General features: G+C 53.9%; 1 protein-coding gene across 1 annotated transcript; it reads left to right on the top strand.

Moving 5' to 3' along the window:
* Window positions 1–1,574: 1,574 nt before the first annotated feature.
* LOC148183914 (maestro heat-like repeat-containing protein family member 7) lies at window positions 1,575–10,964 on the top strand. Its single transcript, XM_088058986.1, has 14 exons — window positions 1,575–1,646; window positions 1,828–1,976; window positions 2,255–2,402; window positions 2,648–2,835; window positions 2,925–3,062; window positions 3,338–3,452; window positions 3,625–3,762; window positions 4,909–5,085; window positions 5,206–5,361; window positions 5,524–5,625; window positions 5,994–6,096; window positions 6,176–6,232; window positions 6,509–6,639; window positions 10,905–10,964. The coding sequence occupies exons 1-14, from the start codon at window positions 1,575–1,577 to the stop codon at window positions 10,962–10,964; spliced, it is 1,734 nt and encodes a 577-aa protein (XP_087915112.1).
* The last annotated feature ends 4,708 nt before the right edge of the window (window positions 10,965–15,672 follow it).

The following is a 15,672-nucleotide window of genomic DNA, read 5'->3' as shown; positions in this document are numbered from 1 at the left end:
CCTGGGAATTGTCCTCATCCATCCTTCGGTGGGATTGCCCTGCCCTCTGCCGATCTTCCAGCACATGGGCAGGACACCGACGGCGGTTCCGGCCTGGGAGAATGTTTGTGGCCATCTCCAAGGACGAGTTTCTCAGGGATCTTCACACAGACAACCACGTTTGCATAGTCTGAAGTCAGGACTGGATCCAGAGGACGCCCCCCTTGTTTGAAAGGCAGCCTAAGCTGTAAAATAGGAGTTTCCCTCCGCGGAACATAGGGCGGGATTATTTCCCTGCTGCCTGAGCATTAATGAAATGCACCTGTAGTGCCGTCGGTGCTCACCTGGAGCCAGCACTGAGGCACACCAGGGAGTGCCCATTCGTGATTCAAAAGGAGAGGAAAAAATATTCATAGCAAAGCTTTCTGTGAATTTTAGTAAGACTGAAAAGCCAGCGTCTGTTGCTGGAGAGGCAGTGGCCATGAACACGAGTTTCTTGATGGAGAGATCATGTTCATCCAAAGGAAGGTGGATTGTGGGGATGTGTTGTTTTGAGGATGGCCCTGAACAGACACCCCAACAATCCGAACCTGTGCATCCCTGGCAGCGCTGTCCAAACACTCCTGGAGCTCTGGCAGCGTTGGGGCCGTGCCCATTGCATAGGGAGCCTGGGCAGTGGCCCAGCACCCTCTGGGGGAAGAACCTTTTCCTGATATCCAGCCTCAACCTCCCCTGGCTCAGCTCCAGGCATTCACTTGGATGCTGTCACTGGTCACAGAGAGCAGAGATGGGAGCTGTCTCTCCACTGCTCCTCATGGGGAGATTCAGACCCCGTTGAGGTTTCCCCTCAGTCTCCTCCTTCAGGGTTTTCTTTTTGTCCCAAAGGGTCAGACTGCAACCTCCACATAGGTCTCTCATCCTACAGGAGAAAGAGACAAAGATACCTCAATCAACAACAAGGGCAAATGAGCAGGCAGTAATAACCAACACTAGATCTGCCTACTCATAGCCACAACACCCAAAATGGGCTGGCCTGTGGGCAATCTCAGTGGCAGTGGATCCTTTTCATTGCTTGGTACAGGATCATCACCCTTTGGAATCTGTTAAGGCAGAACACTGATTTTGAGGCTCCTGTATGTCCCCCAATGGTTATGGAGGGCAAGAAAACTCTGCCAGTCATGTGTCCCAGTGGGGTCAGGATCCTGTAGAGCTTCTTCGGAGCTGCCCCCAGAGCAGGGCAGGTTGGATGGGCTGGGGGAGGCCCCAGGGCATGTGGCACTGGGTGCCCTTTGTGATGGTGGGCACCATAGGAAGGCATCTGGCCATGTGTCACAGGGCCCTTTGTAACACAATCACGATACAGCTGCTGCTGGCCAGTGTCCAGAGGAGACAACAGGACAGGCTGGTGCTGCACGGAGGCCCTGTGCAGCCACCTTGTTCCTGTTGTCCCCAGGCTTTAACCATTTTTTTTCCCATGTGCCCTTAGGGACAGATCTTGGTGGGACAAGAGAGGGACCTTCCAGCATGGCCTGGAGAAGGAGGATGCAAACCCTGACATCACGCGGCCAACAGTGATAATCACACCCACTCACAGCATGGCAAAGACGAAGGCTTCTGCTCCCAACCTGGATTTTTTTGGCGAGAGAGTTGTTTCCCACCCAAATGAAGTGAGCAGCCTGTGGCCAGGGCTGGATCCCCCCAGGAATTGTGTGGTTCCTCAAGCCAGGTCCGCTGGGCCCCCCTCAGCCTTTGAAGCCATGAGTGTGGTGGGAAGGGAAGCACTTCTCAGAGGAAGCCGGGGAAGCTGCTGTTCTGGCAGTTCTCCAGCTTTCCCTGTGCCTCTTCCAGGTGCCAGACTTTGTGAGGAACATGCACCAGAGACTTGTGTCTGGTGCACCTCCAGATGACAGGATGTTCATGGACATCCTGAGGCTGGCTGAGGCACACCCTGCTGATGTTGCGGTCACTCTCCTGCGCTGTGCCCCATCATGTGACAGGTATGGGAGCCACCTTCCTTGTGGCCTCAGGGCTCACTGGCCCTTAGGGCCCATCACCCTGTACAGCCAGTCCAGTGGGGTCTGACAGACTGGTGGAGAGTTCCAGGACCTACCAGGCCCTCTGTTTCCCAGCCATGGCATGTCAACTGCCCAGCCTGCTGCCAATGCTCCCTCCTTGCACCCCAGGGCACCAGGGCTCTGTCATCTGGGTTCCCACAGCTGCCCAGGCCATGGTGCTGTGGATGAGATGCTCCTGACACACAGCTCTGCTCCCACAGAGCTGCTACAATCATGTGGAGGACCATAGCTTCATCAGGAACAGCAGTGGACAAGGTGCTGCCAACACTGCTCTGTGTGCTGGAGGACTGGCCGCTGCACAGAATGTCCACCTCTGATGGGGACAAAACAAGAGTCTTTGCCCTTGCTGTGAGTTTCTGGAATTGCCCTTTGATCACCCCAAGGCTGCCTCTCCAGCAACCCTGCATCCTCCTTCCCCCACTGCATCTCCCTGCCTCAGGCACTGGGCTGAAACCTGGCCTAGGGGCAGCTTCAGGGGCACCAGGCATGGAGCTCCCCAAGGCTTTCCCCTGGCCTTGCCCTGCCACGCTCAGGCCCTGCCATACAGATACCTTGGCACTGGGCACTATCCCTGGGTGCTTTGTCCTCTGCAGGCAACCAAGGTGGTTTGGGAGATCCTCCGCCTGCCCTGGTGCCCAGCACCATTTATGGAATATTCCCCCCGCCTCCTTGTGGCTCTGCTCTTCCAAGTTTTTGTCAGCACATTAGATATGCCAAAGGAGGTTGATACCTTCTGGAAGGGATGCCAGGAGCAACATGGCCTTGCCACCAGCCCCAACAGGTGCTCCATCCCAGTCCTCCTGTCCCTGCCACATCCCCATGGAAGGAGCCAGTGCTCCCAGCGTGACCTGGGCTTTGCTGTGCACTCAGGTTTGCAGTGCAGACTCTGAAGGCACTGTTCCGCCATCTGCGGTGCCTGGATTTACTGGTGGCAATGGAACGCAAGCGTGGCTGGGACACGCTGCTCTCTGCTGACACCCACCACTATGCTGTGGGTCTGCTGGCCAGGTGAGACCCCTTCTCCCCACTGCCTCTGACATTTGTGCCCTGTGCTGAGGTTGCCCCACACAGTCCCCATTGTCGTGGGCCAGAGGGCCTTGTTACCAAGGGACAGCCAAGGAGACTGAAAAAGGCTGGGAGAGGAGGGTGCCCACACAGCTACCTCCCAAAAGGCCCAGGCACCCTTGCAGGGTGGTGGTTGGGAAAGAGAACTGTGTGAGTCAGTCCTGGGAGAGGTTTGCTCCCACTGGCTCAGGGTCTTGGTGCCTTTCTCTACCTTCCAGGGAGATGCACCGTACCTCGAACCCCTTGTGTTCCTGCATTGCACTCCGCCTGCTGGGGCTGCTCAGCACACAGGAGCCATGCTGGGATCTGCCTGCCCTGGCATTCCTTGTGGAGGTGAGCCTGAAGGCCAACACTTCCTTGCTGAGCTGCCTGCTACCTCTTTGCCCTTGCATAGCTGCAGCTGCCTGGGATGGTGCCCATGCTCTGCGCTGCTGCCCGGCCCCAGCCCTGTGTGGTTCTGGGCTCCTGCTGGCTGGCTCCCCTGTCACTGCCCTGTGCCTTTCAGGTACTGGAGTGCCATGAGATGAGGGAATGGAGTGACAGTGCCCTGGAGATCATTTCAAGGCGCCTGCAGTGCAAATCCAGGGAAAAACGTCGCTTGGCACTCAGAGGCCTTGTGGTTCTCAGCAAAGATCTCTCAGTGGTGAGAAGGGGGCAGCAGCTGAAGCTGTGTGGGCAGCGTGGGGCTGGGGAACGCAGTTGCGTGGGTTTGGCTGGGCTTTGGGCACCGAGGCAGCTGCTGCCAGCTCTCCTGCCTCCCGCTTCAGCTGCCCCAGTGCTTTGGGACAGGCCTTTGGCCTCTCGGCCCTGCGGCAGCAGGGAGGGGTTGCAGCTCCAGAGTGGCACTGGTGGTACTGCCATTCATAAATGACACAGCACTTGAACAAATGCTAAATAAGTTTGCTGATGATACTACACTGGGAGGAGCTGTTGACTCCCTCAAGGGCAGAGGCTCTGTAGAGACAAATTTGAGGGCTGGGCAATGACCAATCATATGAATTTGAAGAAGGGCAGGTGCCAGACACTGCACCTGGCATGGACAGCCTGGCTATGTGTCTGGAGCAGGGAATGAGATCGGAGAGCTGTGCTGTGGAAAGGAACCTGTGGTGATCCTGTGATGGCAAGTGGGAGTCAACAGTGTCCTTGCAGCCAGGAGGGACATCTGGGATGCATCAGGCACAGAATCACCATCTGGGCAAGGGATGGCAATGTCCTGTTCTGCTCTGGGCTGGTGTGGCCTCTCCTCAAGTGCTGTGTGCAGTTTTGGGCACCATAATGTAAAAAATACCATGAAACTATTAGAGATTGTCTAAAGGAGGATATGAAAATAGTGAAGGGTCTAGAGGGGAAGTCACAGGAGGAGTGGCTGAGGGCACTTGACTTGTTCTGCCTGGAGGAGACTAGGGGAGACCTCATTGTCATCTGCAGCTTCCTTGCAAGGGAAGTGGAAGGGCAGCACCAATCTCTGCTCTCTGGTGACCAGTGACAGCACTCGAGGGAACAGCTGGAGCTGTGTCAGGAAAGATTTAGGTTGGATATTAGACAAACATTCTTTCCCCAGAGGGTACTGGGGCACTGCCTAGGCTCTCAGGGAATGGGCACAACCCCAAGGCTACCAGAACTCAGGAAGTGTTTGGGCAACACTCATGGATGCACAGGCTGGAATTGTTGGGGTGTCTGCGCAGGGACAAGGGTTGGACTGGATGATCCTTGTGGGTCCCTTCCAGCTCAGGATATGCCATGATTCTACAGTTCATGGCTTCACAGTGCAGCATTGTGTCCCACACAGGCCGAAGGCATCCGGAGTATGACACAGAGTCTCATGGCCCTACTGCAGGATGCAGATGGAGAGGAGGTTGCACTGATCCTCTCTGTATTCCTAAATGAACTGCAGGACAGAGCCACCCTAATATCCAGTCCCACTGCCCTGCAGCTGGCTGAGGCACTCCAGCCACTCTTTGACGAGGTAAGGCTTTGTGGCCATGGCCACTGGGTGCTGCCCAGACACTTTGTGTCCTGTGGATTTGCAGGCCTACGCCCAGGTAGGCCTGGAGAAACGATTGCTGGTTCTTTTCTTTTCCAACAGGACAACAGCCATGTGCAGCTGCTCTCCATTCGCCTCTTCCGAGAGGTGATGGAGCTGGTAATGGAAGAGGGGAAAAAGCCCCTGAAGAAACATGTGAGCAAGAGCCTTCTCCCACTCTTCTTCCACTGCCACGACGAGAACCAGCGTGTAGCAGAGGTGAGGACTCCCGGGCTGCTGCTGTCACCCGGGGAGGGGGCTCGGCTGCCTCCTGCAGGCCTGGCACCTTGCCGGCTGCAGCCTCCTGCAGGCCTTGGCACGTGAATGCGGCTCCTGTGCCCTGGCTTGTGGGGCCATCTGCGGGTCTCTGCTGCTCTCCAGGCCGCTTGGAAAACACTGCTTTGTGCGGCCAAGTTCATGAAGAGGAGGCGATTGAAGCAGCTGGTGAAGAAGGGACAGCTGTGGAAGTTCGCTGAGGTCCTGGTAAGGACGGCCTGGAAGGCCCAGCCTCAGCCTGGAGAAGTCCCCTGTCCCCGGCGCTTGGTGTATGGGGCTGGCAGCTGGGCCCCTGCCCGGTGCCGCAGCCGGGGGCCGCACGGCTTCTTCTCCAGGCTCCTGTGGCCCCGAGCCGGCTGCCGATGGAGCCCCGAATCACTGGGGCTGCGGGGCGGGCCGGCACCGCGGCTCCCCGGGCAGCAGCCGGCCCTCTGCTCCCTCCAGAGCCCGGCGCCAGCGGCTGCTGCCCGGTGCCTCAGGGCTGGGCGGGCACGGGAGGCCGGGGCTGGCCGCAGGCAGCGCCCGGCCGAGGGGCAGAGCCCGCACCAACCCTTCCCTCCTGCCGCTCTCTGCAGCTGGCACAGGACGAGAGCCGAGCAGCCGAGTACCTACGCCGGGCATTGCCATATCTGGATAGCCCGCAGGAGCCCCTGCGAGCGGCGGCCATCAGGTTCATCGGTGAGCCACGAGCCCGGGGTCCGTCCCTGTCCTGCCACAGCAGGATCTGGGCCACCTCTGTATTTCTCTGTATTCCCAGGGATCGCAGGGCGGTACTTGAGGAAGCAGCAGGAAGAGACCCAGCTCATCTACAAAGGTGAGGGCATGGGGCTGTCAGTGGGGCTGGCGGGGGGAGCTGCAATCCCTGGCCTGGCTGCGGAGGGCTCTGCTCAATGTGCGGATGAGGGGCGGCGTGGGCAGAGCACACCGAGATTTCAGGGGCACGTGGGGCATTCGTGGCCAGCAGCTTCGGGCTGATCCCTGCTCCCTGCTGCCCATGGCAAGAGCCGGCTGGAATGGCCCTGGCAGGGGGCTCTCCGTGGGCCCCCGCAGGTCTGGGATCTGCCCGTGGCTCTGTTCCTCTCTCTTCCAGCCCTTCAGGACCTGACCGATGACATCAGCCCTGCCATCTCAAGCTTGGCACTTCAAACCCTTCAACTCTTAGCTGCACAGAGAGCTCCATACTCTCCAGGTTTCAGAAGGTGCAAGACCACTTCCAGAAGGGTGAGGGGTAGGAAGCCTCCTTTGTGGGGCAGCTTGTGCTGTGAACAACTAATCCCAGGAGCTCAATCTGCTCGGGCCACCTGAGCCTGCAGGGAAGACCTCATCTGGGCTTGGAAATATGAAATCGCTGTTGTCATGCAGAGGTCCAGGATCTTTTGCTGCCCATGGTGTACAGGGTATAGCAGAAGAGGGGGAAAAAGGGCTTGTGCTTGGCAAGCTGCCAGGCATGCAGTGGCGAGGAGGAAATGGCCAGAAGCCCTTGGCCTTTGGTGATTTTGCTGAAGGCACAAGGCCTGTCCCAGCCAGGAAGCGCCATCTGTGTCCTCGTGCCCGTGTGGTGCTGGCTGGTTTGCTGAGAGCTCCCAGGTGCCTCTTGATCCGGCTCCTCTGGAGCTCCTGTGGGGCTGTGGTGCTGCTGCCGGGCCATGCCGGGGGAGACGCTGAGGGAACAGGGCACTGGGAAGCTGTAAATGGATGAGGGGCTGTGGAGGCCCAGACGGGACAAGGCCGTGGGAAGGCATGAGGGGGATGTGTGGAGGCTGGAGGCTCCAAAGGGGACAGGAGGCCCCTGAGGGGCCGGGGTGGTAGGAAGCCCTGAGGAACTGTGTGTCAGAGGGATAAGCAGCCCCCGGACAGCCGCCTTGTTCCTGACACCCGGCCGATCTGGCACTTCCCCAGAATGTCTCCCAGGCCTGCAGCAGAAGCCCTCGAGGCTGGGATAGCACCCCTCCAGGAGGGTGGGGACAGCCCGAGGTGTGCCCAGGCTGGGCTGGCTGGGGACATGCAGGGCAGGGGTTGCTGCCAGGCCATGGCCACTGGGTGCCTGCGATAAGGGGCAGTGGGCAGAGGCAGGGCTGGCCAGGCCGGGCCCTCGCGGCTGCCCAGGCCACGCTGCTGTGACCGAGGCCCCCATGACACAGAGCTCGGGGCCCACAGAGCTGCTGCCACCATGGGGAGGGCGGCGATGTCTCCTCCAGCACGGCTGCCCAGTGGCTGCTGCCCAAGCGGCTCTGGAGCCCACAGAAACAGCAGCAGAGTGTGCACAGGAACAGCAGCAGAGTGGGCACAGAAACAGCAGCAGAGTGTGCACAGGAACAGCAGCAGAGTGTGCACAGGAACAGCAGCAGAGTGTGCACAGGAACAGCAGCAGAGTGTGCACAGGAACAGCAGCAGAGTGTGCACAGGAACAGCAGCAGAGTGTGCACAGGAACAGCAGCAGAGTGTGCACAGGAACAGCAGCAGAGTGTGCACAGGAACAGCAGCAGCCCCAACGTCGGCACCCGCACAGTGAGGTGTCCGCAGCAGCCAGGTGCCAAACGGGGGAGGCTGTGGGCACAGCTGCCTTTGGTTTGGCAAAAGGCTTCCGCACAAGTGGCCACAATGGCTTTCTCTTGAGTTGCCAGCCTGAAATGAGCAAGCAGAAGAGCTGAGTTTTCACTTTTTGAGCCATTACTGAAGTTCATTTGAAGCTGTCTTCAACACTTTTGAGAACAGACCCTTCTGCAAGACGTGACACAGTTGGTGAATTGCAGGCGTATCTCAGCTGTAGCTGGAGGGGACGGGCTAGGGAAGATGGAAGCAGACATTTTGCCTACACTTGGTTTCCTGAGACAGTGCTTAGAGTGCTCTGCTGTCACATCAAATCAGAGGGAGACACCATGAATGGTTCACATCATTCTCTTCTTTCCAAGAGGGCTGTGTGCTGTTGTTTCTTATTGTTATTCTTTTTAAGGTTCTCCTCAGCTACACACAAAAAGAAGACACAGAGGCTTGGGAAAGGCCACCTAGTCTTTACAGTCTGCCTTCAAGAGAAGGGTGAAGGGCTTTGTGCAGCTTGGAGCTCTCCTTCACCTCTCTGTCCTGATGTAAGCAGGCCCTTCCTTTTTTTCAGTAATTAATAGCAACAGTCACAAGGGCAATGCAAGAATAACTGAGGAAGCCCACACAAGCACATAGGACCATGCACAAACAGCAGCTCCAGGGAGCATCTTTTTACTGCCCAGTGTGACTTGCCAGGTGTCTGCAGCATTTTTCCACTACAGTGCCAACTTTCCAAAGCAACTGGTGGCTATGGATGGCTTTGCTCTTGGCTGCCCAACTTGGAAAGATTTTCAAGGGTGTACTTTTAGAAAAGCAGAAGTAACTTCTCCAGTGAAGTGACTTGGCTTGAACATCCAAACTTGCTGGTTCCCCTTGTTCCCTGTGGAAATGATCAGCTCATACCTCATCTCACCTCATAATTCTCCCTCCTCACCTGAAGTTTCCAGTCAGGGAGCTGCTAATCCCAAAACTGCTGTCAAGGAGTCTCTCCTCATCTGTGTCAGGGCCCTGAGGGCACTAATAAACCTTGGTGGCCCTGACCAGCCCCTCCACTGGGATCTCTACTCAGCCCCAGCTCCTGAAGCTCAGCCCTGGATCTCCAGTGACTGATCCACATGGTGGGAATGCCAAGCTCTAGCTCAGCCAAGGGAATGTGGGTGGCGGTGAGTTTTCTGAATACCTACTAAGCTTTCCTTCACAGTTTGTTCTTCCTCTGGTGTTGCTCTGGGAAGCATCGGAAGAGCCTTTGTAGAGGCTCTTCCAGAGCAACATCAGGGAGAATTAGGCTATTTCCAAAAAGAGGGGTAGGTGCTCTCAAATCAATTAACAACCCCCCACACCAAGGTGATGTCTTTGGTGAGATTTTCAGCCAAGCCACACGTGTGGCATATAACCCTGGAGATCTCACTGCACTCCCAGGGAAATGGCAGGTCTTGGGGCTGAGGGAACTCTCTCTCAAGGCAAAAGCTCACAGGGAAAAAAACAATCAGTATCAAACTCTCCTGCCATTCTTAGACCCCTGCACATATTGAAGTTTGAGAGGTTATGTGGGGACACCATGGGCATCCCATGCACTTCTAAGTGCTAAAGTGGAACAAGACATTCTTGGGGATTTCAAACACATTGAGTACAAAGTGAACTCCGGGAAACAGCACAAGGGAATCACAGGAAGAGCTTTGGGACCTTACATGAGGTGGGAGAAAAAAAACCAAAACACTTCTGCAGAAACAGAGGATTAAAACCCCATAAAGGACTTCAACTGCAGCTTGGGAAAATACCATGTTTAGGACACAGGATTTAGAAGATGTCAAGTAAATACCTAATTCTTCGTAGAAGTCCAAACCAGCTTCCTTTGCAATACAAAGTACATTTTAAATCACTATTTCAACAAAAATGCCAGCATTTTTTTTTCCTGGAAACAGCAAACACTCAAATGAACATTGACTGCATTTGAAACCAGTTTTCCTCTCTGCTTGTGTTTTTTAAAGGAAATTGTTGGCTAGCCCTGCCAATCTTGTGTATAATATACACATCTTCCAAACAGAGAGCTAAGTGTTGGCTGCAAATCAGAATTTTCCCTACTGAAGGGACCTCAGAATCATGGAATGGTTAGGGTTGGAGCAGATCTTAGAGATCATCTGAGATAAGGCAAAGACAGAGACACAATGCACCTGCCACCCCCAGAAATGTTTTTTTTTTTTTCTGTTCAAACACACCAAAACTCCTCATTCCCATGAAATCCAAGCAGCTCTCCCAAGTGACAGAGGGCAGGTTTGGATCAGGTATTAGGAAGAGACTCTTTGCTGCGAGGGTGGTGAGGCACATCCATCGCCCCTGCGTGCCTCACAGGGGAATGTCTGGCATTGCTGCTGTCAGCGTCACCGTGTGTAGGGACAGACAAAACCCAGACAAGCAGAACAACCAGCCTGCTGACAAGGTTATCCGCAAACCCCAAAGTCTGGAACTGCCTCTGGCAGCGGCCTGCTCAGGGTTTACTGCAGACAGGGTGACCTGCCCGTGTCACAGCTCATTAGCCGGGTGGCTCCCAGAGGGAAGGCTGCTCCAAGCTGCTGTGCTGCTCTCCGTGGTTCCAGCTGAAGCCTGTGGGTCTCTGCTTCCAGCCACAGGGGCCAAGATGGAGGGGAAGCTCATGGGACAGTTACTGAGGCTGGGCATACCCAGCCACTGCGGGAGACAGCAGGAATTTTAGGGACTGAAATCTCAGCGTGGCCAAAGCAAACACAGAGAAAAGCATACTATGATGGTTATGTTTTCATTTCATTACACTGGGACATGCACTCCCAGGGAGTGGGAAGAGCTGTCCTCTTACCAAAATCCCACTCTCTTGCCCAGAACTATGAGCAGTTTCTTGCTAGGGGCTGGTGCGACAGGGAGAAACTGAGAGCTCTTTGTGTTGAATGAAACCCTCGGCTCCCTCTGGACAGGTCCTTGAAGATAAGGAGCAGCAGAATGGCTGTGCTTGGTACAAGGCCTGCACCAAGTGACACAGGATGGCAGTAGAACCACAGAATCAGGGAATGACTAAGGTTGGAAAAGCCCTCTGGAGGCCCTTGAACACAGCCATTCCCCTAGTACTGCCAAGCCTGCCACTAAACTATGTCCACAAAGAGCCCCATGGCCTTTGGTTGCCTACCACCCACTGGACAGGGAAATTATTTTCTCTTCTCATATTCCAATTAACTGATGAGCACTCAGCTGGATTCATGTTTTCTTAAAATTCAGAAGGATGCTTTTGGTCATTAAGGATATGCCTTGAGGTCATGAAATTTGAAGTTCAGAAGGAGATATGTGGTCCTCACAGTTGTGATGTTAACTCATGCACATCCTGTGGAGCACAATAATATGCACTCTCAAGGAGTTTTAAGACTTCCATCTTGCTTTTTCCCCCAGCCACTTTCAGAGAGGCTCTGGGGGGAAAAAAACCTTTATTCTTTGAGATATATCCTTTTCCCATTTTAAAAAAAGAGGCTTTGGTATTCAATAAGACTTTGTAGTTTTGAGCACTGCCTTCTACCTAAGCAAAGTCCCTTCCCTTCAGAAACAAGATAAATTCAATTCCAAAGCAGTCAGCCCTCCTCTTGCACCCAAAAACCACAAATGGACTTGGAGACAGATTTCTGTCTCCAAAAATGTTCAGGGTTTGGTTTCCCAGTGCAGCCTAGTGAGCTGTTAGCACCTGGAGATCTGATCCTGGAACAGCACAGCTGTGTCCCAGCAACTGCCCCAACACACTGGGAAATGTCCCCCAACCCTGATGATCAGGATAACCAGGAGGAAAAGCAGAGCCAAGGGGATACCCAATGCCTCTGGAAGAGTGCCAGCAATGCACCACACTGAGCCTCTTCCTCAGGGCAGGCAAATCTCCTCCTCCAGGGATATCACCAGCACTCAGGCTCCCTACCTCCATCCCAGCAGAGAGAACACCCTGGAAGCCAGATGGGATGCAGCCACCTCCTCTGTGTTTTGCCCTTTTGCAAATTGACTTGCTCTGTGCCCATCTCCTCTGCTTAAGTGATCATCTGCCCTTCTCCAGCAAACAAATTGTTCCCCTGTCTCATTCATAATGTGCTCCAAATAAAGTGTGTTTCTGCCTGAGCAAATGCCCTTCGGGGATACTTTAAATTGTCACAGTGCATAAGGCTTTCCCAGAAATCTGCCTTTTTACAGTACTCACTCTCCACAACGGCCCCTGGAGCCACACTTAATCTATGTCAAGGCATGTGGAGCCTTTCTAAAACAACCTGGCTAGGAAAGCAAAGCTTGCTTTAAGCAGAGGCCTTTCCATCCTCCTTCTTCCCCCAAATCAGCTGGGTTTTCCTTTTCCATCCTGAAAACAAAGATGCAAACCAAATTCCAAAGAACGTCTGTTGATCCAGCTCCCAGAACCCACCACAGCAGAGCACTGCCCAGCTGAACCTGGGCAAGGGTTTAAATCCTTGTAGGTATGAAGACCAGAAGCAGCTGCAGCTGATTCAACTCAGCCTTGCTGCTCGAGGAGCATTGCTGAGGTTATCAAGGAGGTTGAAGCCATCCAGAGCAATTAGCCAGTGTAACCAGGAGATATGATCCTTCTAAGTTATTCCAGACCCAAGTACAGTACAGAAATACTGCTGGAGGAGCAGACAGCCCTGCTGATGAACAGGGAGGAGCTCAGATTTGAGCTTCTCTGCAGCCTACTCATGTATTTCCAGGACACAGACCCAAACCAAGCATCTCTCAGGAGAGAGAGCTCCCATGTTTCTTTGGGATGGTTTCAGGGAGCAAGGAACTCCTCAGCATAGGGAGGCATGGATCCAAATGCTCCAGTTTGGTCTTTAAATCTGCATATTATGGAGGGGGGAGATAACCCCCAAACCCAACAACCAAGCCCAAGGCCCAGAGCCCCTTCCCAGGAGCCCCAAAATGGGCAGCAAGGCTCTAAAAAAGGCTGCTAGAAGTTGAGCAGTGTTAAGGTCTTTCCCCTCAATTGATGCTGGCAGGTTCTCACCACGCAGTCCTGCCTTGCTCAGAGCCAGCAAGGGTAGATGTGGAGCCTGGGCTTGGCAGGATATTGCAAAAACTGGGATTAGAGCTGCATCCCAGCTGGAGACTAAAATAACTATGAGATTACCTCCACGGGAGCTCAACCAGCATAGATGATGCTTGGCCTGTTCCTCTCCCAGCTTGCCACAGCCTTGCGTGGCCTCCCTTCCATGTTTCTTCAAAGCCTCCTTTACTGCAGGAACTTCAGTCCTGCTGAGTGGAAAGAAAAGGCTGAGCTTCTCCTGTCTCTCTGAGCTGCTCTACAGGCAGCCCCCAAAGGCCCCTCTCCATGCTGGGCTGCCCAGTCCCACTGCATCATCCATACCCCACCGTGGTCCCAGGAGTGCTCCTTTCCTGCCTGCACTGGGAAAAAATCCCTGAGCCAGATGCTGACAGGCATACAGACACCTCAGGAAAACAACTCCAAAATAAGCTGCAGGCAAGTACTTCAGGCTCAAGTCTGTAAACCCCAGGGTCAAACCCCTAAGTCCAGCTTTTTTCCTAGAGGTGGGAGAGGAGAAGCAGAGGCTCCTGTCCCAAGGCAAAGGCACCCTGGGAAAATGAAATTTATCTCTGTGGGATTAATTGAGCCACACAGGATCAACTGCAATCTGGAGAGCACCTCAGGAGAGTCCAGCCCAATGTGTCTTGTTATGCTCCATAAATTAGCTCAAGTAACTCTCCCCATTCACCCCACAGGAAGGGAACAGGATTTGAGCAAAAGCCAGGACCTTCCCAGGCTGCTTGGCACAGCACTAGCCACACAGGTTTGCTGTCCCTTCTGCACCTGAGGTGGATGCACAGCTCAATCCACCTTTGAGCTCCTCCACTTTGAGTGCAGAACTCCTATTGCTTCCCTGATCCTTCCCTGCCAGGCTCTTCTCTCTGCAGAGTAATCCCAGTTATTGGCAGTGCAGAGGGCCAAGGTGCAAATGGGTTTTCTTCTCCCTCAAGAGCTCCCTTCCTCTTGTGTGGCCAGGCCACCATCAGCCTGGGCTGGGATTTTTAATACTGAAGATACTTCAGACTCTAGGCAAGGGGATTTCTGGCATGAAATGTTCTGTGAGGAGGCAGCAAGCTCAGAGGTGCAAACTGTTCTTGGACAAGCTTGAGAACCACATTTCCTCCTCTGGAGAGCCAAACCCACCAGAGATGTCTGCAGCAGCTGGGGCTGGAACCCAGCACCAGTACAGAGCACTGTGCAAGGTAGATGAGACACTTGGTCCACCTGTTCAGCTTGGAAATCTTCCTGGATGCACTTGAGGGTTTAGCAGCCACAGCTGGCCAGGAAAAGGGGAATTAAGGACTGGGAAGGATGGTGAAATTTAAAGCAGAGTTGGGACACCATGACACAAACAGCCCGGGAACACTCCTCTGCTCAGTGGAAAGGCATCTGGGAGACATCAGCAATGTAATAACAATGGTACATCTGTTAGCAAGGGCAGGAGTCCTCACAGCTGCAGGGCAACAGCCCCCATGTCAGCAGAAGGTAAGGAATATAAAATATAAACCTTTCTAAACCCATCAAGGAAACTGAAGTAAGTTTCAGGGTAAAATAACTAAATGAGAGATAAAAACATTTATTTTAGAGCCTTCCAGTGCCTAAAAGGGTTCCAAGAGAGCTGGAGAGGGATTTTGCACAAGGGCTTGGAGTCATAGGACAAGGGGGAATGGCTTCCCACTGCCAGAGGGCAGGGATAGGTGGGATATTGGGACGTAATTGTTCCCTCTGAGGGTGGTGAGGCCCTAGCACAGGTTGCCCAGAGAAGCTGTGGCTGCCCCTGGAAGTCCAAGGCCAAGGTTGGATGGGGCTTGGAGCAGCCTTGGATAGTGGGAAGTGTCCCTGCCATGGCAGAGAACGGAACAGGATGAGCCTTAAGGTTCCAACCTAAATCATCCTCCAGTTTGGAATTTCCCATTAGATTTGAGATTATTTTTTGAGGCACACACATTTATCAAACAATACAGAAAGTTGTGGCCCATTCATATCAAACTCTCCTAGGTCCAGAAAATAACAATGATGCCAATATCAGATGATGATGATGATGATGGTAACACCAACACCACCACTGCCATTATTCCAAAGCACCTGCTAGCCATGTGCTTGTCCTTCACCCCAGGATGACAGTTGATGTGCTCCATCATTCTTTATATCCTTCCAGCCAGGCTTGGAAAGTCTTTGGACCTATTGAAAAGATACACTAATATATTTTTGTGGGCAGGTGGCTGCTGTCTGAAGTCTATTGTACTTGAAATCATGGGCACAGAAGGTTGTGTAGATGACTGGCCACTCAACTCTGCAGTAGGAGTTCTTATAGCAATGTTTTGATGTGGCCCCCTATTAAGAGACTTTATTGTTTGTCCAAATAATATTTTTTTTTTTTTAATTATGTAAACCAAGGTGGAGCGTGTCTCAGCTGTTACTCCAGGAACACACTGGTTAACTCTATGCTTGCTGTCCCAGGTATCCCCAGCCAGGCTGCAGCACCAGTCCATGGCTCTCCTGGGGCCCAGAGCAGGAGCTCAGCATGGCTGTGGCACTGAGCAACAGCCAGCAAACAGGACACGGGCTGGGTGTGAACAAACGGTGGCTCCCCATGTGCTCCTTCATCTCTATTTAATGCAGGAGCCATCACAGCACATTCTGCTCTGCTGCCCACGGATCCTGGC

This window comes from Pseudopodoces humilis, chromosome 8, assembly GCF_049639895.1.
Source record: "Pseudopodoces humilis isolate 2021_Gansu_Grassland_sample_001 chromosome 8, ASM4963989v1, whole genome shotgun sequence".
Classification (NCBI taxonomy): Eukaryota; Metazoa; Chordata; class Aves; order Passeriformes; family Paridae; genus Pseudopodoces; species Pseudopodoces humilis.
This window is presented reverse-complemented; position numbering and strand designations above follow the sequence as displayed.